At 42.5% G+C, this 22,760-nt stretch overlaps 1 protein-coding gene across 2 annotated transcripts in view; it reads right to left on the bottom strand.

Annotated features, from left to right (window-relative positions):
* Positions 1-20,811, bottom strand: part of LRIG3 (leucine rich repeats and immunoglobulin like domains 3) — a 47,764-nt gene extending 26,953 nt beyond the window's left edge. Inside the window, exons 1-5 of one of the 2 annotated variants that reach the window (XM_007467624.1) lie at positions 19,712-19,810; positions 16,525-16,529; positions 16,090-16,091; positions 14,478-14,549; positions 14,190-14,264 (exon numbers count right to left, since the gene is read on the bottom strand). In XM_007467624.1, coding sequence (XP_007467686.1) covers positions 14,190-14,264; positions 14,478-14,506 — 104 coding nt within the window. In that variant the 5' untranslated portion in view covers positions 14,507-14,549; positions 16,090-16,091; positions 16,525-16,529; positions 19,712-19,810. Of the gene's footprint in view, positions 1-14,189; positions 14,265-14,477; positions 14,550-16,089; positions 16,092-16,524; positions 16,530-19,711; positions 19,811-20,277 lie in introns of those variants that run through there. The other variant, XM_007467623.1, reaches the window with a different exon arrangement.
* Between the last annotated feature and the right edge of the window lie 1,949 nt (positions 20,812-22,760).

The following is a 22,760-nucleotide window of genomic DNA, read 5'->3' as shown; positions in this document are numbered from 1 at the left end:
ACGTCCCGGGGAGCGCCTGGCCCCGTGAGCCATGGCCGCTGAACCTGTGCTTCCAGAGCCTGTGCTCTGCAACGGGAGTGGCCACAACGGTGAGAGGCAAAAAAAAAAAAAAAAAAAAAAAAAAAAATTAACTCTACTTTTATTTAGTAAAATTAAAAAAAAATTCCCTACCTCTCTTTTGAGGCAGGGTCTTCCACAGCCATTTTCACAGGTCAAACCACTGCTATGGTTAAGCTGTGAGTTTGAGTCTCCCCATAAGTTTGTGATTTACTTGTGATTGAAGAAAATCTCTGACTCATATTTGGTTCCCAAAACTCAGGATTAAGTGAATGGATTCAAGACGGTGAAGTGACCAAATAGTCTTAATTAGTCTTGAAACTCTAGATCAAGCTTTAGATTGGCCCATAAGGATGTACCTCAACTGTGGTTCAAGATGCATACATCCATCAGAATGTGGATGACCACCACAAGTGCCAGCCAGAAAAAGTAAACATAAAACTGGGATTCCATACATCAACCTGTCAAAAAGTAGGATCTCTTTGAAGCAGCAGTTCATACCACAGCTCCCCAGCAAGTAGATTTTGATTCTGTTCCCAGTTGTATGTCTTGATTTACCATACTTTGTAAACCTTGATTTTCTCACTGTCAATGGGAGGAAATGGAAGGAAATGTCCTCTTCCAGCTCTTAAGAAGTTGTGGATTTGGATGACAATTCAGCAAATGACCAGACTTGCTACAGAGGCTTCACATAATCATCATATAAAACTGCAGCCTCTTACAGATCCTGGCCTCACTTTTGCAGGATTTCTTTCCTAGGGGAGTCCCACTGCCTGGCTGCCCATTTTCCCTTGGTTTAATACCTCATTTTCCTGGGGCATATCCTCCGTGAGCTTTCTAAGAAACCATCTGTAGAGGTACGTTTTTTTTTTTTTCATACTTGGAAATGTCTTTATGGGATTGACAGTTGGGCGTGTACCGAGCTTAGAAACCATGTTCCTTAGGGTTTTGAAGACTGTTTTACCCTATCACGACACTCAAGGATGTTAAGTTTGAGGAGCCAGCGGCCATTCTGCTTCTCAACTCCAGTGTTTCTTAAATTGCAACAGGCACCAGAACTGGGAGTGGGGGGCTTCTTGGAGCACAGATTGTTGAGCCCCACACTCAGGGTTTCCGTTTCAGTAGGCCTGGGTGTGACCTGAGAATCTGCATTTCTACCAAGTTCCCAGATGCTGCTGATGCTGTGAGGCTCACACTGGGGAGGGGAGAACCACTATTTATCCTTACAGGTGACCTGCTTTGTATTTTATCTTTCCTCCTCTCAGAGCTTCTCTTTAACCCTGATGTTGTAAAAGAGCACACTAAGGTCCCTCAGTGTAGGTTTTTTTTTTTTTTTTCCCATTTGCTGGCACTCAGTAGGGTCTTTCAACCTAGAAATGTGTGTTTCGTGGCTCTGGGAAATTTTTTTGCCTCTTTGATAATTTCCTCTTTTCTATTTCCATAGATGTCTCTTCATGGAATTCCAATTAGATTTCCAAGTTGATCCTCTAATTTTCTTATTTTTTCCTCTCCAGTTTTCCATCTTTTTATCTTTTGGTTCTTCTTTCTGAGAGCTTTTCAACTGTCTTCCAACACTTCTATCACCTTTTTAAAGTGTCTGTTATATATATATATATTTTGTTGTTGTTGTTGTTGTTATGGTTGTTTTGGCTGCGTTGGGTCTTCGTTGCTGCGCGCGGGCTTTTCTCTAGTTGCAGCGAGCGGGGGCTGGGCTACTCTTCGTTGTGGTGCACGGGCTTCTCATTGCAGTCGCTTCTCTTGTTGTGAAGCACGGGCTCTAGGTGTGCGGGCTCAGTAGTTGTGGCGCATGGGCTTAGTTGCTCCGTGGCATGTGAGATCTTCCCGGACCAGGGCTCGAACCCCTGTCCCCTGCACTGTCAGGCGGATTCTTAACCACTGCGCCACCAGGGAAGTCCCTGTTATTATATTTTTAACTTTTAAGAGTCCCTTTCTTATTTTCTGAAGTATTCCTTTTATTATTATTATTTACTACTCGTTTCCTATTTTGTGGACATAACATCTCTCTTCTCTCTAGAGATATTGTTTTGAAGTTCCCTTCTCCTTCCATTGTCTCTGGATCCCTCTTCCTATGTATTTCAGACTCTGACTTTATTCTTACAAACCCTTTCAAGAGACAGTGATCACTGGCTATCCACTCATATTTAGTAAAAAGTGGCCCCCGAAAGCTTGCTGAGGGCTGTGAGGTAAGGACTTGCTGACTGGTGAGTCTCACCACAGGTGGTCTGTTTCATGATGGATCCACATGCATCTGCCTAATCGCTCAGATCCTCCAACCTCCAGGCTGGTGGGGATAAGCTTGACTGCTAGTGTCTGGGAAGGTGAACAGGAACATAAGCTGAGGGGAGGACTGTCACCCTCATATTCAGATCAGACTTAATTTCCCTGACTGCAGAAGATGCTGCCCTCAATCCCCACCCCTTGCCCAGCTGGGCCTGTGCCCCAAATTCCAGAGGCTTCGTTTCAACTTTCTAGAGAGTAAACTTCTAGTTTTCTGCCTCCATCAAGGGAGGGTCGGTCACTGGGCCTTAAGTTTTGGAGGGCGAACCTGGAGGTCTGCTTCTTATGAAAGAGTTTTCACCAATCCCCCATTTTCAGTCCTACTCTGCATCCCTATCTTTACCGACTTTGAGTTCCTGAAGCATCCTGAGCTTCTGCAGCAAAAAAGCGTTTACTTCTTTTGGGATTCACTCCACTCTCTCTAAATCATTTACAACTTGTGTGCTTGCTTGAAAGATTTTAATGGAATCTTTCATTTGGACTGTCTCCTCTCCTGTTTTCTCTTTGTTCCTGTCTGTGTGCACTTTAGTCCTTTATTTTCATTTTAAGGGGGTTCTAGGATGGAGCAGAGTGAAACAAATGTGCTCAGTCCACCATGCTTTATAGGACGTCTTTAATGGGAATCTGATCAGTGAATAAGACCAGTTTTTCTCTAAAAACCTTCCCTCACAAGTTATTGTAATTTTTAAAATTGAAACATCATTCAACTTAGTCTAACAAAAAATTAGCCTATGTAAATTTTACCTTAAGATGACACTATGAACCAGAAAACATGGCATCATTATTCTGAACCTCAAATTAATAAACAGTTCTCATACAGGGGATTAATCCTGTATGAACACATCAGGCAAAATTAATGTCATTTTATTTTTCTGATATGGTCCACAGACCAATGGGCTAGGAACATCACAAACACAGAATGTCTTGATCTCACCAAGTACTTAACTTGTCCTTGTGAATAAGACACAGAATATGCGGTGGTGATGATCACACAGACAAGTGAGTTTGCATCCCTAGTCTTTATTCAGAGACTGGCATGGACCTTTAGGGAAGATGCTAAGTGGTCTGCTACTGAGGCTGCCTGTGGCCTTGTGCTGTCAACGTTTGTATGAATATGAACAGAGATGTGAATAATCAAGTGCAACTCATCCATTAGATGATATGATCCCAAACCTCACAATATACTAAAATGATGGTCTAGAAGCAACTAGGGAAATTAAGCTGGGGAAAGGCAGTGTTTTGAATTTTTAATCAATCATTTAAAAAGGCCTATTTGGAAGCAATTCGTGCGAGAATGACAATAGACTTGGGGATCTCGGCTGACCGCAACTTGGTATGTGCCAATAATACAACATGGTCCTTAAAAAGCTAACATAATGTTATGCTTCATTAACATCCCATATTCTGGTCAAGAGACACAGTCCACCATGTTCTGCATTAGACCACATCTCAATATCTTGCTCTGGGCACTGGAGTTTAGTGTCATGCTAAAGGACGAGTGTGACAGGAGGACTTTCAGAGTCTAGACCTGCACTGTCCAGCATAATAGCCACCGGCCACATGTGGCTCTTTAAATTTAAATGAAATTTAAAATTTAATTCCTCCATCACACCAGCCACATTTCACGTGTTCAATCCCCATGTGTCCAGCGGCTACCTCAGTGGACTGCACACATTTCCATTATCGCAGAAAGCTCTACTGGACCGCACTGGTCTAGACCCCACATCGTATAGAAAATGGGAACTGGAACTTGAGCCAGGAGAAGAGAAAGCTTTAAGAAGACCTTACAGGTTAAGACTTGTCAGTGTTATGTTATGATGCGGAAAACCGACTGAAGTTGTTCTCCCCGGTGCACAGACCTAGGGCAATAGGCAGAAACTACAGAAAGGCAGAGCCCAGCTTAACAAATAAAGAGTCCCAGCAATTACAACTATTCCAAATGAAACAGCTCCTCACCCAGGAGTGAGCTTTTGTCCCCGGAAGGGCTCAAGGGGACGCTGCATAACCTCTCTTCCAGAGAGCTCTCTTCAGTGAGAAATGTCTCTTCCAACTCAAAGTTACAAGGATTGCATGCAGACACTCAAAACTAACGTGACACGGGTTCTGACCAGTTATATAATATAGTAAAACCATTTCTAATTCCCTTCACCCTTTTCTTGATACTTGTATGAGGACAGAGGTGAGGAAGTGAAAGCAAGACTGACAGGAGGAGGAGATAAGAGGAAAGAGGGATTTATACAATGAACTGATGAGTGTCCTGACTCTGTAAACATGCATTCATCTTTAAAGAGTACTGCCCTCTGTTCCCAGCCAATACCTTATGCAGGATGACATGGCCACTGGTGATCAAGTACAAAAGCATCTTATTTTCTTCAAAAAAAAATTAGGCTCGTTTTGATTCTAACTCTGTATATTTGTTTTGTTATAAAAAATTTTAAATGGTTTGTGCATTGTAAAACTGACAGTCCCAGAATGTATACCATGTTTATCCTGTGCTGAACGGTACTTGCAGTGAATATTACCTTCATATTTCATGCTGCCTTCAGCCTCGCTCTAGAGACTGCTCTGTCTACCAGCTAAAGCTTTCTGGAGAGGAAGGGAGACAGCCAGGCAGGTGACTTTAAGTGCTAGAAAGGAGGTGCTAATATTTATAACGGTCTTTTCTTTCATGTTTTGAATTTAGTACTTAAGCAACTTGCAGCCAGACAGAGAAGGGGAGGTGCTGGTTAGAGCCCTGTTTCATTGTTCTGGTCTCTCTAACCAACAACTAGATCCCATACCTCTAGGCTACAGAGGACAGCACAGACAGTAAAAGAAGGGAGAGAAGGAGGAAAAGTAACTAGGCCAGGACAGAGACACATGTTGAATCTTGCCTCCCAGTCATGAAAAGCAACTGCTGTAACGTTATTGTTTTGTCTGGTCTTGGAAGCACAAGCCTCACAAGCAGAGAGAAGTCTCTGGCAGGAGCTGTATTTGACACTTCAAAGCAGCCAACAAAAGGCTAACGTGAAGTTGAGGGAAAGGATGAGAAAATGCTGTAGGTTCAGGATAAACACTGGTAAAACAGGAGTTCTTGTGGCAAGTTATACTGGAAGGTCAAGTTCGAGGGACTGTGGGTCAATTTTATGGGTTCCAAGAGCCAGCATTGAAGAAAGGTGCCCAATTGGGTCACCAAGTCAAATCTAAGAATGTTGCCACCTTGGAACAAAGTTTTATTAATGAAAATAATTTTAAGTGTGTACAGAGAGGCAGGAACAAAATGGTTAACTGACTAGTCTCTTCTGCAATTAACTATGTATTAATTTGGACTGGGAAACTGACGCAGTCACTCATTTAGCAAACATGGACTGAGTGGCCACCATATGCCAGGCACTGAGTTACATGACAGAGTTACAACGGGGACAAAAACAGACATGACCTCAGCTTTTATAAAGTATCATTCTGGTGGTGGAAGTGGACATTAAAGAATCACAAATATACAACTGAAAATGGGATTGCGTTTATGATAACAACATAGACATTGTAAATAAAGGAGATATGAAAACGTGTAAGTCTGACTTAGCAAAAGCTGGGGGAGGGTGAGTATTCTAGGCAAAGGGACTTGAGGCAGGAACAAGCTGGCACATTCCTAGAAATGAGGAATGTTAGAAGGCTAACAGGAAAAGAGGACTCAAGTCACGCAGAGAATTGTCTATCTTGAGAAGAAATCCTCCTGATCTAAGAGCAATGGGAAATTCTTGAAGGGTTTAAACAGCCATGACACGATCACAAATTTATGTTTCAAATACAGCCACTGCAACTTGAGAATTCAAAAACCTAGCAAATGTGTATTTTGGGGACCAGTTTATGATTAAATGTGAAGGTAAACTTAGAGAGTATTACACATATGGCTCTGTGTACAGTGAGCTCTCTCATGTGCAAATCACATATACACATTTTAAAATCCAATAAAAGATTACAACTTATATTAAGGTATTTATGTGTTTGTTCTGTAAGACTTGGGCTTCATGAGCTTACTGCTATTAAACACAGTAATGTCTGGCTTGCTTGTACTGGTGAAGGTGGTGGCCCTCGAATGCAATGTCCTTCACATATGAAGACACTAGTCCATTTATCCTCATCTGTAGAGCACACAGTTGGGGATGAATTTTTCAGTTAAGGTGGTCAAATTCCTTGGGCTCGTCTACACCCACATGTGGGTAAAGATGGGATACAGTTTGTGTCCACTTCATCAGAACGCTGATTCAGAAACTTAAGTTCTCATTTTGAGTGAAGTGTCTCCCTAATTTCCCTAATTTACATGATAAACTGGTGACTGCTTTTCAAATACTGATTTATATAGGCTTTGGTTTAAAAAAAACCTTTACCTCTGAGCTTTACCTCATGGTTATAAAATTACTTAGCTATACCATCGCTTGAGAACATATAAAAATGCTTGCCTTTCCCACATGCAGCTTTATTTCTGAGCTGTGAGCTATTAAAATAACAATGTATTTTAAAAGTTATAAGCAGAATTTGGTGAATCATTTAAATAAATTCTGTGCCAAGCAACCAGGCAATAGCCTCTTAAGCCTCCCAAACTGATTTTTCATTAGTCTGATTTGGGGACTGTAATGAGAATGCATGCTTCTGGATGGAACTCCCACTTGACATGGTGCCGGGTTCAGCACACAGTTAACAGAACACTGCAGATCTGACTTCTAGTCATTAGTTCAACTCTACTCCTTTAAGCATACAGAAGCCCATGCTCACATGCCTCCCACACAATGGCCAATTTCCTTTTGTGGGAAAAGGAGGTGTGGCCCTAACATACAGCAAGGCTCAGAGCACAGAACAGTTCTAAAGGTGAATGGATAACAGGTATTTGGCAAGGCATAACTGTTAATTATCAAAGTCACATTACTGAGTGGTCTATGGCACTTGACTTTGAATATGAGCACTGTTTAATGACTACTTGAGAAAAAGGAGAGAAGCAGATTTGGTGCTTAATTGAAATGTAGTTATTTCATTCCTCTGCTTAAAAAAAAGTCAGTTACGCCCCCAAAACCTGTAAAACACCTAAGCTGATCCCTGTCAGTGTAACCAAGCCTCCTTCCCAGTCTAGACCTCACTCACCCTCTCACTCTACACACATTGAAAGGACAGCCCTCCTCTGCTTCTCTCTATTATCCAGGGCATCTCCTCCTTGGAGTATCTCTTTATTCTTTATTGTCTGTCTGCCCATTATATTTATTCAAAGCCCCTGGGAGGCAGAGGCCGGGTGCTATTTTTCTTTGTTCTCCAGCACTCAGCACATAGTAGGTGGTGTTCTGGGGCACTTTAAACAGCTCCAAATCCACCTTATAGTTATATAAACGCTCAGGTTAGAAACAGTGTTCATTTACTAATTATAATTGAGTGCTCACTGATTTTTTTGGAACTATTTGAAGAGAGCAAATTTTCCTGATAACTCACCCCAAATGCCAAGTTCTTCCTCCCTCCCTCATCTATTGCTACCAGGATAATGTTTCTAAATCCTGCCCTCCTCCGGTGACCCTCCTGTTCGAGAATCCACTGTGCGCCCCCCCCCCAACCCCGCCCCAGTCTCTGTGCCTTCCCCCAGCCCACTGCAACTGTATCAGCAGCAGCTGTGGTCGCTCACGCCATCCGGAGCCCTTTCATGTACAATATGCCATTTGATCCTTCACCGGAACCATATGAGATAGACGGGCAGACATCTTACACTGTTCCTACAGATAAACAAAGCAGAGTTCATTAGCTCTGACTGAGGTCAGACAGGTCATTAGCGTGAAACAAGACAAAAACCGGGGGGCCCCATTTCCAGCTCAGGTCTCTCTACTTCCGCACAAGGGCCCGAGATCTCTCATCTGCTCAGATATTTAATGAGAACCTCTTATGTGCCAGAGACTGGACTGGGCTCCTGAGGCAACAGAGAGCTCAGTAAGACACGAGTCCAACCCTGGAGTGAGAGGTATGACAAATGCCATGGGAGAACCACAGGTACTGCGCTTGTAGGAGTTTCAAAACTGAAGAAAGAAAGGTCACCACCCTTCTCCAAATTCTACAATGGCTACTGTTCATGCTACAGGAATTGCTAATACTCCCTACTACCCAGGATTGTTCTCCATGGCATATAAATCAGATCAGACCTCTGATGGAAGGCAGGACTCTCACCCCAAAGCATCTCCCATGCAGGAGGACACATGATGTGATGGTGCCACATCTCAGGCAGACTCAGGTTCTAAAGCCCGTGGAGGGGGGAAGATCATCTATCATTGATACACCCCTGAAAAACCCTTAAAACACCAGCAAAGGATTTTTTATGTACACATGTGTTCTCTCTCTCTCTCTCTCTCAATGATTCCTGTAGGGCCAGTTTTTCCTTGGGCGTTAGGACAGATCAATTTCATGTTTTGCTGTTGTCATTGTTTTGTATTTTGATTTTTTAATTCAGGACCTGATGATGTAGTTCCCATGCACATTGGGCACAGGGGCTAATAGGAAATAGATCTATCTCTGAAGACCAGTCATCCTCAGTTGTCTGAGATGTACAAACTCCAAAAGGCAAATGGGAAAGGGGGCTTTTATTTCCGGCATACTTTCATTTCACACACACTCCGGGGCATGCGCTCGCTGGGTAGAATGGTGAGCTAAATCCTCTTGCTACTTAAATTACTTCTCTTGTGTTCTTCCTTTCTTTCTTTTAATTATGAGCATTGCTGTTGCTATAATTTTTTATTTTGTTTATTGCCAAGCATGCACAGCTGAACACAGGTTAAGACATAGGTAGGCATTTTCTCCACTGTAAATTTTTAGCCTCTTCTATAGACGGAGTCTCTAGGAGGAGATCTGTCTGAATAATGTTAAATGCATGTGGTTGTTCCACAAGTATTCCTTAATTCAATTCATATACTAATTAAGCACCGATGGTATGCCATGTAACCTGCTTTAAGTACGAGGGAAAACAAGAGTCAGCCCCAGAGGCCTCATAGTCAGGGGAGAAAAATATGAACAGAGTCATCTCATGGCCATGTAGCAGTTGGATATACAAGGCAAGATGGGCCTGGACAGGGCAGGGGAGGCTTACAGAGATGACCCCCACCCCCAGGATGCTCCTCATGACTCCCTCCCTCACCTGCAGACCTTAAAGTGTCACATTCCCAGTGGGCCCCTCCCCTTAGCCCCATTTAAAACTGTAAATTGCTCCCCCTCTTCCACCACACATACTCCTATAACTCCTCTCTCCCTAGCACTTAGCTCCTTCTGATCACATCTCTTTTTTTTTTTTTTTTTTTTTGCGGTACGCGGGCCTCTCACTGTTGTGGCCTCTCCTGTTGTGGAGCACAGGCTCCGGATGCGCAGGCTCAGCGGCCATGGCTCACGGGCCCAGCCGCTCCGCGGCATGTGGGATCTTCCCAGACCGGGGCCCGAACCCGTGTCCCCTGCATCGGCAGGAGGACTCTCAACCACTGTGCCACCAGGGAAGCCCAGCTGCGGCACGCGGGATCTTCAATGCAGCGCATAGGCTTCTCTCTAGCTGTGGCGCACGGGCTCCTGAGTGCGTGGGCTCTGTAGTTTGCGGCACGCGGGCTCCTACAGTTGAGGCGCAAGGGCTTAGCTGCCCCGCGGCATGTGGGATCTTAGTTCCCCGACCAGGGATCAAACCTGCGTCCCCTGCATTGGAAGGCGGATTCTTAACTACTGGACCAACGGAGAAGTCCCATCTCTTATTTATTTTACTCTCCGTCTTTTTCCTTCCATGAGAAGATCAGCCCCACGAAGGCAGGGATTTGTCTGTTTTGTTCACTGTTGAACTCTGGCCTTAGAATAGCACTGAACACATAGCAGGATTTGGTAAGTCTTCAAAAAGCAGCCTTCCTGACCATCCTAAAGGGCAGCCAACTGAGCTCTCCATCCCTTCGCCCTCCTTTCTTTTCCTTCACAGCCATTATCAAGAACTGAAGTTACCTTTTCTTTTAAAGTTTGTTTACTTATTTTTCTCTCACCCCTCACATGGACAGAAGCTTCACAGTAAGAGGGAGTTTTTTGTCTGCTTTGTTCATTGTGGTGTCCCCAACACTCTAAACAGAACCTGGCACTGTTTGTTTCTTTGATAAATTTTCGTTGAATGAATGACCGTCATCCCCGTGCCTGTGGCTCATGTCCACTGACCACTCAGCTTATGCCAGGCAGGTTTCACTATATTCTCTCTCCCAATCCTCACAACAACCTGATGAGGTGTGTGCTTTTATTATTCTCATTTTATACAGTAGGAAGCACAGACAGACTGTACCTTGCCCAAGGGCACAAACTACCAAAGAGAAGAGCCAGCTATTAATGGCAAGCCATCCAACTTGAGCTTTGCTTTTAATCACTGTTCTACTGACTCGACGGAAGCTGCACTATGGGACAACAGGGCCACCATCGCATCAGGTCTACTGTGGTGGCTTCCTCATTATCTGGCCCCTCTAAGCCCCCTCCTGCCACTGCCAGGCCATTCTCCACACTAAAGCCAGAATGACATTTTCCAATAGCAAAACTAATCACCTCACTCTGCTGTAAATCACTTCAATGGCGGTGGAGCATACCTGTTGGGGTCCCACCGGCAAAAGTGATCAATATTTGTAATAACCTCTCTAGAAGGATGACACTGTCATCTCTGAAAAAATGACAGGTTATGAAGAAAAGGATGGACTTGGGAGAAATGCTCTACCTTCAAGATAATAATGAAAAAAGGCTTATATGGTTATGACAAATTGGCCTCTTCAGTAATTCAGAAATATGTATGTAATATCTGATCAGAATCTCAAGTAGACGTGTTAAAATGGATTTACTTGGGCCCCACCCAAACACATTAATTCAGAATCTCTAGGGATGGGGTCAGGAAATCTACATTTTCACCAGTAATCTAGGTCTCCCTTTGACATTCCTTCATGTAAACCTTTTCAAGTCTAAGATACCAGGCAAAGCACCTGCATGTTGGATGATACCATATAAACGATCAGTGTCAAGATAAGACCCAACTAGCTCTATTTTATGACCAATAAGGCCTCTTGTTCAACAGTAACGTTACATAACTTATGGATTCAAACCTGCCCTAACTCAGGTCACAGGTTTGAAAAATGTCTAAAGTTGGGCAGCTTGTGCAACATGTAAGAAGCCAGAACTATCACATCTGGTAAAATCAACTTGCTCATGCCAGGTCAACAGTTTTAGTATAAGATATATGTTCATTCCAAAAATTATTCCACTTCTTCCCTTAAAATATACCATCCTGCCATGTGTGGCTAGGAAATTAAGAAAAATAAACACAAAACACAAACCATGTTTTGCCCACAGCGTGCCAGTTGACTTCTGAGCTACTGCTGTGTGGGATTCAAAGGAAAGCAAGTCTATTCAGGTCTTTTACCTCCTGAAAATTCCCATGGTCAGAGATGAGCTTTGTTAATGGGGAAGTTGAATGCTCATCCAAAGTTCATTCCAAGATGCTGGCATTTTACCAGGCTTCCCTGACATTATCAGAACTGGTCCCTAAGTGAATTCATCTCTGGCCATGGGTGACAACTGACCCAATATTAGTTGTTGGCTCCTGCAGCTGAGAAAAGAGGAGGGTCTTACCAAGTACAGTCTTCCCTGCATCCAGGCTGTCCAGCTGGCAGGGGCCCTCACCGCACAGAGCAGCAATGGTATAAAAAAGAAATCTTGACAGAAGTCAGATTGTCTTGGGAACTACTTGGAAAGATATGGGATTTAATTGTGGTGCTATAGCAAATTTCTAATCTGAGCCATGTTATGTGGTTTAACAATTTTTTTTTTTTTTAATTTCAGAAATGTATTTAAGTACTGACTTTTGGCTCTGGTTATTTTCAAGTGCTTCTATATAAACAAAAACAGTCTACCCTACACAAGACGGAAATTAACAGTGCTTTAGAAACAATGACTATGTATTATGAAATCCAAAGAAGCCTACAGAAGAAACAAAACATTTACAGAAAAGAACAGCCAGAGAAGTAAATTTTTCAAGATATTTCACAGATATAAAAACAATGTTTACTATGCACATGGAATTAGCAGGCCCGTGACATAAATTACTCTTTGGAGAGTCTATGTGATCTAGGCAATAAATAGGATCTATCATTATATAAGAGGAACAAAGCAATCCCTGGTTAGATGTACTGCGACAAATTAAGGGGAAGAAAGTGAGATTATTCGAGTTCAGTAAAGTTCATTCGGCACTCACTAAAGTGAAACACAAACAAAAATATGGAGACGAGTTCAGATGTTGAAGGTTTCTAGTTTTCTAATTACAAACTACAGCTTTAAAGTGTAAAAATCACTAGGTTATTTACTTCTGATCAAATTTTCTAATTTCCTTACAAGTTCTTATGCTTTCACCTCTATACCATGCCAAAGAGAAGATTGTTTTCCTCATCCCACCCAGATTCCCAAACTCTACTGCAGACCCTCTCAGCCATGAATCATGCAGTGACCCTCAAGACCCCCTGAACATGCTGACAGTATTGCCAATACACAGGACAAGGACAGAAGGGCAAGGAAGTGGCATTCCCTGGGATTTAAATAGGCCCCAGTGGTCAAATGAGAATAGCTAAAGATGTTAAGGATACCAAAAGCAGTATTCCATTCAGACTCCAAAATTTTAAGCAATTGGGAAAGCCAAAACAGGTATTAATGCTACCATAAAAACCTTTTTTAAATTCAGTGTTTATTTGTCAAATACCAACTGCTTTTTCTTTTATTCCTTTCTGTTTCTGATCTTTGGAAAAACCCCATCAGTATCAAATGTCACTTAGTTCTCATTCAAACAGAGGAAAGCAGACACGGCGGCTGTACCCGTGACTTAGCTGACCTGGGCCCTCAGTAAAAACAAACCTCTATAAATCACCAGATGTAAGCAATCGGGTAGTGATCACTGTAATTAATTGAACAGCTTTCCTGAAATTTACTGTACAATTTCAACCCTCCTAACACCTTTCCCAGATACAACTAACAATGGTGCTTTTTTTCTTAAGTTGTTTGAAGGAGGAAAACATTTTAAACTTCAGTGGCTTAAATATATTTTTAAATTATTCAAGATTAAGGTGGTAAACTATTTAATTTTAGAAATCAAACCATGCTCATTCTAAATGCTGTCTTAGGCCAAAAGTTAACATTATTCCAAAACATCTCCACTGCATGAATATAAACACGTGATCTGCCCTAATAATACACAAAAGTTAACACAATTTTACTCTTATCTGAAAACTCAGAACTGCAAAATAACATGCAATGATATTTCTAACTTCAGTGACCTATTGAATTTTAACTGTATCAAGTCGATATTTTGATTTGATGTTTCTGGACCTTGATTTCCACTGCAGGTGCCACACTTAAAAGAGGATAAAAGAGGATACCTCAGTGCTTCATTACCGACTCCATTTCTCCTCCCCAAATAACTCGGATGGTTCTCCACTAGGAACTATGTAATACCGAATCCACAGATCCCATACCAACCATTGAGTGATAACCAGAATTTAAGTCCTAGTCACCGTAATTAAATACATGTCCCTATGGGGTAAAGGTGGCTTCTCTGAGTCTTGAAGGCCACAGCAGCAATAACAGCATAGTGTTATGTGTTCTTGTTACGATGATACTTAAAATTTAGGGGGGGGAGAGAGAGAGAGAGAGAGAGAGAGAGAGACAGGCTAGGAAATAAGTCAACCAGTTTAAAGGAAGCTTATTTTGCTTGTAAGATCTGTACTCTAGCCCATATGGAACTGCCCCCCCCACCCCGTCCCTGCAAACATACATTCAAAACCCTCCTAACGTTCACTTACAAGGAGAGAAGTGTAATATTTGCTGAGACTGGCCCTAGATTTGGAAAGGTCTCCAATTCATTGTTGTTCAGTTTCCTATAAATGTCAAAAAAAAGAAAGAGAGAGAGAGAGAAGCAGGTTATGCAATCTGTAATCCACAGAGGTGAAAACTTTATAAAATTATTTAAAGATCCCTCCCAAGTTAAAAGTTTTAAATAATTCACTGTAACCCAAACGTTCTTTACAATTAAATACTATGATGGGTAGTACATTTGATTCAAACCTCAAGCAGAAAATAGCTGAACTCACACTTCTCGAAGGCTGTGAAGGTGGCTCATGGAACTTGCCTTGATGAAAGACAATCTGTTGTGACTTAAGTCCCTATGCAAAAACAAAAATAAAATTATAAGTAGCTTCCAAAAATCACTAATAATGCTTAATGATGTGCAAGACAGAGTGGATTTATGAACTCCTCTCAACACTAGTGACAGCATAAGAAATAATTGGTCCATCCTGTCCATAAACGAGAGGGCAAACTCCAAAATACAAACTCTGAGGACAAAGTTAGTTCAGGAGGCTGGCAGATTCAAATGCTCCAAGCCCACAAATGTTTTAGGAGATGGTTTTTGGTCCAGGGTTAACAGATCCTTTGTGAACTGGTTGTTTTGCTTCATCCTCCCCATCCACTACCAACTCCTCACTTCCACCTTGATATGATTAAGTCATAGCTTATGAAAAGTGGCTAATTAGTCAGGTTGCTGAAACTAAAACCTCTAAAGAAACCTTATTATCACAAAACTAAGCATCAGAGTCCTTATTACAGTCAAACAAAGTAGAAAATCCTTTTCACACATATTTGTTTCCCTGGGTTAAGGCACCAAATTATTTAAAGTACTGCCGTGTGTGTGTGTGTGTGTGTGTGTGTGCGCGCGTGTGTGTGTGTGTGTGTTGAGCAGGTAGGAAACAACCCAAACTCTCTGCTTTCCTGAATTCTCCAAATCTCAGTATCTCAATATAATGTATAATTTAAATCACATCAACCACCTAACAAAGTTAAGTAGACTGTTCAGAAATCCGTGATCAGATTTCTTTTCAATTATTAAAATAAACCTGCCTCTAACTCAGAGACTCAATATAACTTAGTAACCGTTTCCATAGGACATCAACCAAACTCCTACGTATGCAGTATTCTAGGCTAGGACGTCAGCTCAGCATTGAGGATGAAAATGTGAAACAAAATCCGGCAAATACTTGGTTATATTGGTTAATACACTGACTAAGTGCCTTCAAACTGGTCTAAGGAAAATGAAATGGCTGAACAGCTACTGAAAACCAGGCTGCCAAACAGGATGGCTGAAAGCTCTCCCACTGAAAGAGGCAGACCCACCCTTCCTAGATTAATTCCTTCAGTGCTTAAAAGTGAAGAGTTTTTAATAACTGAAGTTAGAGATAACCAGATTTGATTGGAGAAAAGCAGGAACCATTTGCTATATATCAATACATAAGTATGCCTCCCGCAACAAACAAAAAAGGCAGAGAAATCACATCCAGAGAAGTGCAGTGTTACTTTGTGCACATCCATTAGGGTAACAATTAGAAATCAGAGATCCTTTCAGTCTTTGAATTTTTGTTTTGACAATAAACCTGGATTTCTCTATTTCACCTAAAAGGAAAAAAAAATTTTGCAAAAGGTTTTATTTGAAACATGTTTGCCTAAAGACCTACCAGACAGTAACAGACATGAGCAGATTTGTTCCGGTAGAGTTATAACATGAAAAAAAATCTGGCACAGTCTTTAAACTATAAAAATCCTGCAATTACAACCACTGCTGTGCATGCTCCCCACGCTGGAACCAGACACTTTCCCTCATGGCCCAGCTCACATCCATCTGGAGTTCATCAAGGAAACCATGGGCCCCACGGCTCACGTTAGGATTCAGACAAAACCCGTGTGCTTTTAGCACCCCAGACAGTCACAGATTTCCCACAGGCTTTAAAAAACAACCGTGGAAAAGAGGTCTTCACCTGGGAGGTAGCCTGAATCAACAGAAAGGCTCATTTGGACCCACTCAACTAAAGAACGTTGCACTAAGCCTACAACTGCATCCCCTATTGTTTCAAGTGTTCAGTGGAAAGGGGGCACTCATCTGGCATTTCCAGCTCACACAGGTGATTTTCTTTTTGATTAGAAAAAACAAAAATTCCACTTTTCATTTCATTTTAAGGATTATTTCTCAGGGCAATCCCGTGAGGAAAAATAAAATAAAATAAAAAGATTGCACACTTTAACTTTTTTTTTTTTTTCTGGCCAGTAACAGGATGAAATCTCCAACAAAAGACCTGTAAAATGAGAAACTGTGCCTTCAGAGAACAGGGCACATGCTGGGGACCCCTCACTTCTGATCCAGAAGCAGGAGCTGGCAACCTTAAATATTTCAGTTATTGTGACACACTTCCATTCCAGTGCTGTGTGTACTATTAAAACCACATTATATGGGGAAGAAAAAAAAAAAATCATCCCTGAAGTGACTTTTACTGCTAAATACTTAAAGCCATGAAACTTTTAATGCACCTAAATTTAGATTTAATACAGTTTATGTTTCAGAAATGATTAAAGGATGCCATATTTTCCTAAATCTCCTTGTATTGCTTTTTATGGCTAGACCATTAAAAACAAATTCAACTTGTACAATGTCGATGTTTTCTTAAACCCCATTACATTCAATAAGGAAGGCAGATTCTTTGTTTTTTTAGAGTTCCAGTAATGAACACCTTCCCCAGAAATCTTTCCTAAAAAACTTTTTGTAATGAGGTTAATAAATGGGAAGGGTGGCAAGGTAGGGAGGTGTGAACTATTTACCCAAAACTCAGCCGGCCAAATACTTGCAAACCAAACTCTACACAATATAGAGAAGTCTCTTTTCCTGCATATTAGCAAGCGAATAAATATATATGGAAAATAATTAATATACAACATTTGGTTCCAGCTCTCATTTTTTTCCTTTTAGCATTTGGAAATCTGACTTCCAAGTCAAATTTTAAAATGCAAATCCAGCACAGCTTCTTAATCAATCCCACTGGGGCCTGCAGAGCTGCTAATTCAGCAGAAATCTGGAAAGCTGAAAAACAAAAAGCCAAGCTGTAGCTGTTTTAAGACACTGATCCAAAGTGACTCATAAATCAGCCTGCTACGTTCAAGTTTTAGTCTGGAAAATATAGAAAAACAGCTGTGAAAATCATAAGGACTAATACCCCTAACCTGAGCCCGAATTTTGGTACGAACCAGAGGATTTATAACAGGCAGACACTAAAGAAGCCACACCAGCAGAAAGTACCTTTCAGACTTCTTTTTGCCTGAGCCCAGCTAACTCAAAGCTTTCTATGTGAGAAGACAAATAGTTCTGAAATTCCATTGAGATTTTAATAATGCTTGAAACTCTTCTTGATAATTGGGCAACTTTTCCCTCTTTTGGCTAAGTAAACATATTCTAACTAGCACTCCTCTTTGGGTTCCCAACTCGTTGTAAGCACACACTCTAGATGTAAACTCAAGTCTGCTTTTAAAGGCAGTTGTAAGGAATGCTGAAAATACTGTTTTAAGAGCCACTTTCATTAAAGGATTAAAAGTTCCTTTTTGAAAAGAGAACTAACTACAATATGACTATTTTACAGCTCAAACAATTCAACTTTTCACACATGGGATTCCTATGGCCATAAATTACAACTGAATAAACTGGAAAAAAATACACACACACGTACATCAAATAGATTAAGTTTTTAACTTACCAATTCAACAAATGAAACAAAAGCTAGACACCAAACTTTTTCTGAAGAGTGCTCTCATGAAGTATTCCTAAGGAGAACTTTTACTTTCTTAATTACCTGAGGAAAAGGAAGTTAAGATATGGGGAAGAACAATATGCATTTTTCTACTTATTTCTGAACTCTGGGAACAGTCTACTTAAAAGCTTTTCAAATTATGTAAAATTTAAGAAGCAGCTATCTTATGCCTCCTGCTCCAAATACCAAGTTAAAGAGAGGTTAAAGCTCAATTCCACGTATTTTTCTGCTCCTTTCAAAGGTGGAGAAAGGAGACCTCTAGAGCTTCAGGCACAAACAAAATAAACATTTACAATAAAGAATCTGGACCACATGGTTTGGTGACAACTACAAAGTCACACAAGTACAAGAATGACAGAACTGTCCAATGAGTGATCACAGCAGGGTTTCTGACAACAGGCGTAGTGCTTATTTGTACAAGTGGAACTTATTTTCGCATACATTTAAGGAATGTGGACTTGTATTAAGACAATTTACTGCTGGCGGAAATGTAATTAAAGATTGTGCTAACCAAATAAACTGTAATTTGTTTTTAGTGTGCCACCAAATTATCTGCAAAACAAAATCCTAATTAGGTCAGCTACTTTTAAGACAATGTTTGAATAGGTATCAAACCTCTTTTGGTTTAACTCAACTTCTAATCAAGAGCAATACAGTTTTTTTTTTTAAGACATCCAATTTTTAAGAGACATTCACACACGAAAATATACTGCACACTGGCATGATCCGATAGGCCACTTAACATTGAGAAACTACTGAATATAAGTTAGATCTGGTGAATGATTTGAGCATTTCTAAACACACCCCAGGAAGCACTGTATTCTTTCTCTTTCTCATCCCTCTATTATTCATACGTGTTCACCTCCAGTCATTCAAATGTTCAGTTCCATATGATGTCAATAGAGCCATTCACATCTCATGAATAAGGCAACATGACCTCCACAAGAGGCAATTGAACAGAATTAGCCACAACTAATTGAAAGTCTTCCTGCTTTAGGTTAAAGCCCTTATCTCCTTCTTCAATTGTAATAAAAACTACTAAACAAGACATCCCATGATAAGAGATTACATATCAATCTAAAACTCCCTACTTCTACTTTTTTTTATTAAACTGAGGCATATTAACACAAAGAATATGCTTTTGATGGTCCACAATTCTACAAATAAAGACTTTGATGAGCACAGTGATTTAAAAACACAATTTCTTAAACTACCTGACCAAACTTCCTACCACTATTATTTGGATGTTAGGACAGTCGACTAGAGTTGTTTCCAGAGTTTCAAATTTCCACTGCAATTCTGCTACAGCCAAATCTAAGGATTAAGGATGGACTGCACTTTTGTTATTTTAACAGGATAGCTACTTTGAAAAAAAAGAAACACAAGTTTTGACTGTTTATATTTTGCACCAATCTTCCAATTTTAACAAAACGAGAGTGGGAGAGAATAAGATGACATTTGGAACTAAACTATATTTTCTTCCTCGTTCTGGCAGTTGGCAGTGACTTCAGGTTTTCGGACTTACATCTAGCATCCCAAAACTTGCATAACAGCACCCAGCGCTCTCTCCTAAACCTTCTGGACCTGCTGAGAAGCTACATAAATCACGCTCTCGGTTCTGAAACAACTCTAGTTCCTTCCCTTCCTTATCCATTGATCACTCTTGCCAACTTCTTACAGTTTGGTCGAAGAGGGGAATTTACTAATGCGAAATTAAGCCCAGGGTAAAGAACAACAAAAGGATGTCCACCACAGCTTGGACAGTGACCTAACTCTGTAGAGGGGGCTTCCCAAACGAAAGGAGCGCGTTCGATTACTAGTTGGGAACGCGAAAAGTGGCATGAACCTGTTAGAAACTATTGAGCCGCGGGATCATCCTCTCGAATTGAGAACTGCGAACTCAGGGGGGTAGCAGGTTGCCAACTCTCCCGCCCCGGCCTGGCAGGGCGCGCATCTGAGCCCCCTTGGCGAGCTCCAGGCGCAGGACGTCGATTCTGCCCCTGGGAGTTGTCAGCGGCTGCATCCCCTCGCCCACCTGCGGCCGGGTGGGGCGCTCTCAGGGCCTACCTGCGCGGCCCGCCAGGCGCTGGGGGATGGAGGGAGACTGAGGCCCGGTCGGCTCCTTTTCCATCTCCGCGGAGGGCCGCTGGAGGCCTGGGCCAAGAGGAGGTGCCCTGGAAAAAGCTGCTGCGCGCCGAGCATCCTGGCCCCTCGCCCGCAGTCCCGAATCTCGAGTGGTTCCCCCTCCGCCCTCAGGAAGAATACTTACAGCCGAGCGACCCAGGGCGGGAGCGGCTCGGGCAGACGCGACAGCCGCTGGCGACTGCAGTCCAGGAGGTCCCCGAGGCAGCGGCACGGAACGGGGCACCGGTGCTCTGCGCCGACCCCAGAAGGCGGCCCCAGGGTCCCGCGGCCGCCGCCCTCGGCAGGGCCCGCGCATCCCAGCACCGCGCACAGCAGCAATCCCAGAGCCGCCGCGGGCGCGCGGAACCTCGGCGCGCCCATCGCAGTCCTGCAGTCCCTCGCTCTGAACCCGGGATCCGCGCCGGCGCGCGCACGGGGCCCTGCACCAACTTCCAGTCGGGAGTGGACGCCCGCGCTCGGGGCCGTGCGCGCGCGCCCTCCTCTAACGCTCCCAGGTAAACCCCTCTCTTTTAGTCCTGGCAGTAAAGTTCTTTCATGCCCCGGGGAAGCGAGAGGGAAACCGAAAAGAACGGCCAGCTGCGGCAGAGTTGCAGTGGGAACAGCGTCCGCGCGCCAAGGCCTCTCCTCGCCCGCAAAAGAAACTTTTTCGCCTCCTCCCCGCAGCGGAGCGCCAAGTCCCCGCGCGGAGGAGCCGAGGGGCGGGGCTGCCAAGGCCCGCGCGAGCCCATTGGCCTGCCGGGCGCTTCGCCCCCGTGGCCACGTGACAATAACAAGGCTCCCGCCCCGGCTCGGAGCGCTGAGAAAGCGGAGCTGAGATTGTAGGAAATTCCGAGTTACATTTTCCAGCCTCTCGGGCCAGAAGTCTCCACTACGTCCTGGGAAACATATATCAAATGGAGTTGAAGAGAAAAAGGGAGTGAGCAACCAAGTGAGCAAATATTAGGCCAGCTCTCGGAGTTGGAGGTATTTAGGGGCACTTCAGGGGAGTAAAGTTAGTTCTGTTATTAGGAAACCTTGCATTCCAAATTTTAAAATAAGTATAAATTATCCTACTATTCACAGAGGAAACAATGGTTTAACTAAAAATACAGTTGTTGGGTTTTTTTTAACATTAACACTGGTCCCGTTTTTTCCGTATGTCAGCTCCAAAAGTAAAAAGAGTAATAAAATAAAAAAGTCATGGTATTGGAAATGGTATATTGAGTTACAAATAGCCAGCGTTAGTGCTTTGGATAGAGCTGGGGGGAAATTATGGGAAATGACCTTCTAATATACCGCGATGGCAATCACAGATCGCACGCCATAGGTAAAAATAATAAAAGTAGTCACCATAATATTTCAAAGCCAAATGAAAACAAGGACCTTGCAGGAAAAATTAATATATGCACCGTGGTCCACCTGTGCCCTGAGTGATGACAAATCCTGATTGAGAGTGCGCTACCAGGCTAGAAGTAGTACTTGCTGGATCCCTCCGCCAGGGGAGGATTCAGGCCTACAGGACTTGCCAGTGAAGTCTGTGCCTTGTCTTACTCTTGCAGGTGATTGAGGCCACAGGAAATGATGGAGACCTCAGAGATCATCTGGAAACACCCTCCTCCTCTGGGTGAGGAGCTACACTTGTTTGTGGCAAAAACTGAAAACTTATTTTTATACTTTCACCTCTGCACATTGTTTCTTGCATGTTGTCTGCCAAAGCATGCTTTGGACTGCTTAAACTGCTCATTATTGAGGAGTGGAGATCGCTTGGAGAGTTGAGACTTGAACTGCAACTCATGCCCATTGATTTCCACTGTGGCAAATTACCTGTATGAACGCACCATTCACAAGGGCGGGAAAAGACTCAACTGTGAAGTTGAGGCACACCGCTTTAGATATGATACCCCATCCTCTTCTTTCTAGCTACTGTTAACATCCACCCCACCGCCTATTTTTTTTTTTTGATGATGTACAATTAGAAAATATTTATAATGAGGGTACTTCAGTTTTGAGTTATTATTTTGCCTGCTTGGGAGTGTCTAGGCACACCCCAGCCATGGTATGGATTTTCCAGCCCAGTCTCTCTCATCTATTTCATATAAGGAAAATCAGGCTTAGTGCATTGGAGTTTTTAAAAAGAAAGATGCCATTATACACGTGCCATTAGATGTAGGCATGGTGCCACGAGTATGGTGGCCTGCTCATTGATGTGTCATGCATGTGACAGATAATCAGAAATTGGGTACCATTTGAGGGGGGGTGGCTCATTTTCTTTCCCCATTCTATACGCTCCTTATATTACTTCATCTTCTTTTGTGAATTGCATTTACATCCATATTCTGATATTTACCACATCTCTATTTCTAGCCCAGATCTTTCTCCTAAACTCTAGACCCATGTATTTCAACCACCTGTAGGTTGTCTCAAATTGAATGTTCAAATGTAACAACATATCTAGAATTAAATTTCACCACCCCTGAAACTTACTCCTTTTCCTCCTGAGTTCACTATCTCAAGGAATGATACCTGCCTCCATTCAGATGACTACTGCCCCAGAAGCCTAATTCACATTTCCTCATTCTCACCACCACCTCTACAATCAATCAATTAGCAAGTCCTAATGAAGCTAGT

This window comes from Lipotes vexillifer, unplaced genomic scaffold (assembly GCF_000442215.2).
Source record: "Lipotes vexillifer unplaced genomic scaffold, Lipotes_vexillifer_v1.1 scaffold387, whole genome shotgun sequence".
Classification (NCBI taxonomy): Eukaryota; Metazoa; Chordata; class Mammalia; order Artiodactyla; family Lipotidae; genus Lipotes; species Lipotes vexillifer.
Note: the sequence above shows the minus strand (reverse complement) of the source record. Positions and strands in the feature narration are given on the sequence as shown.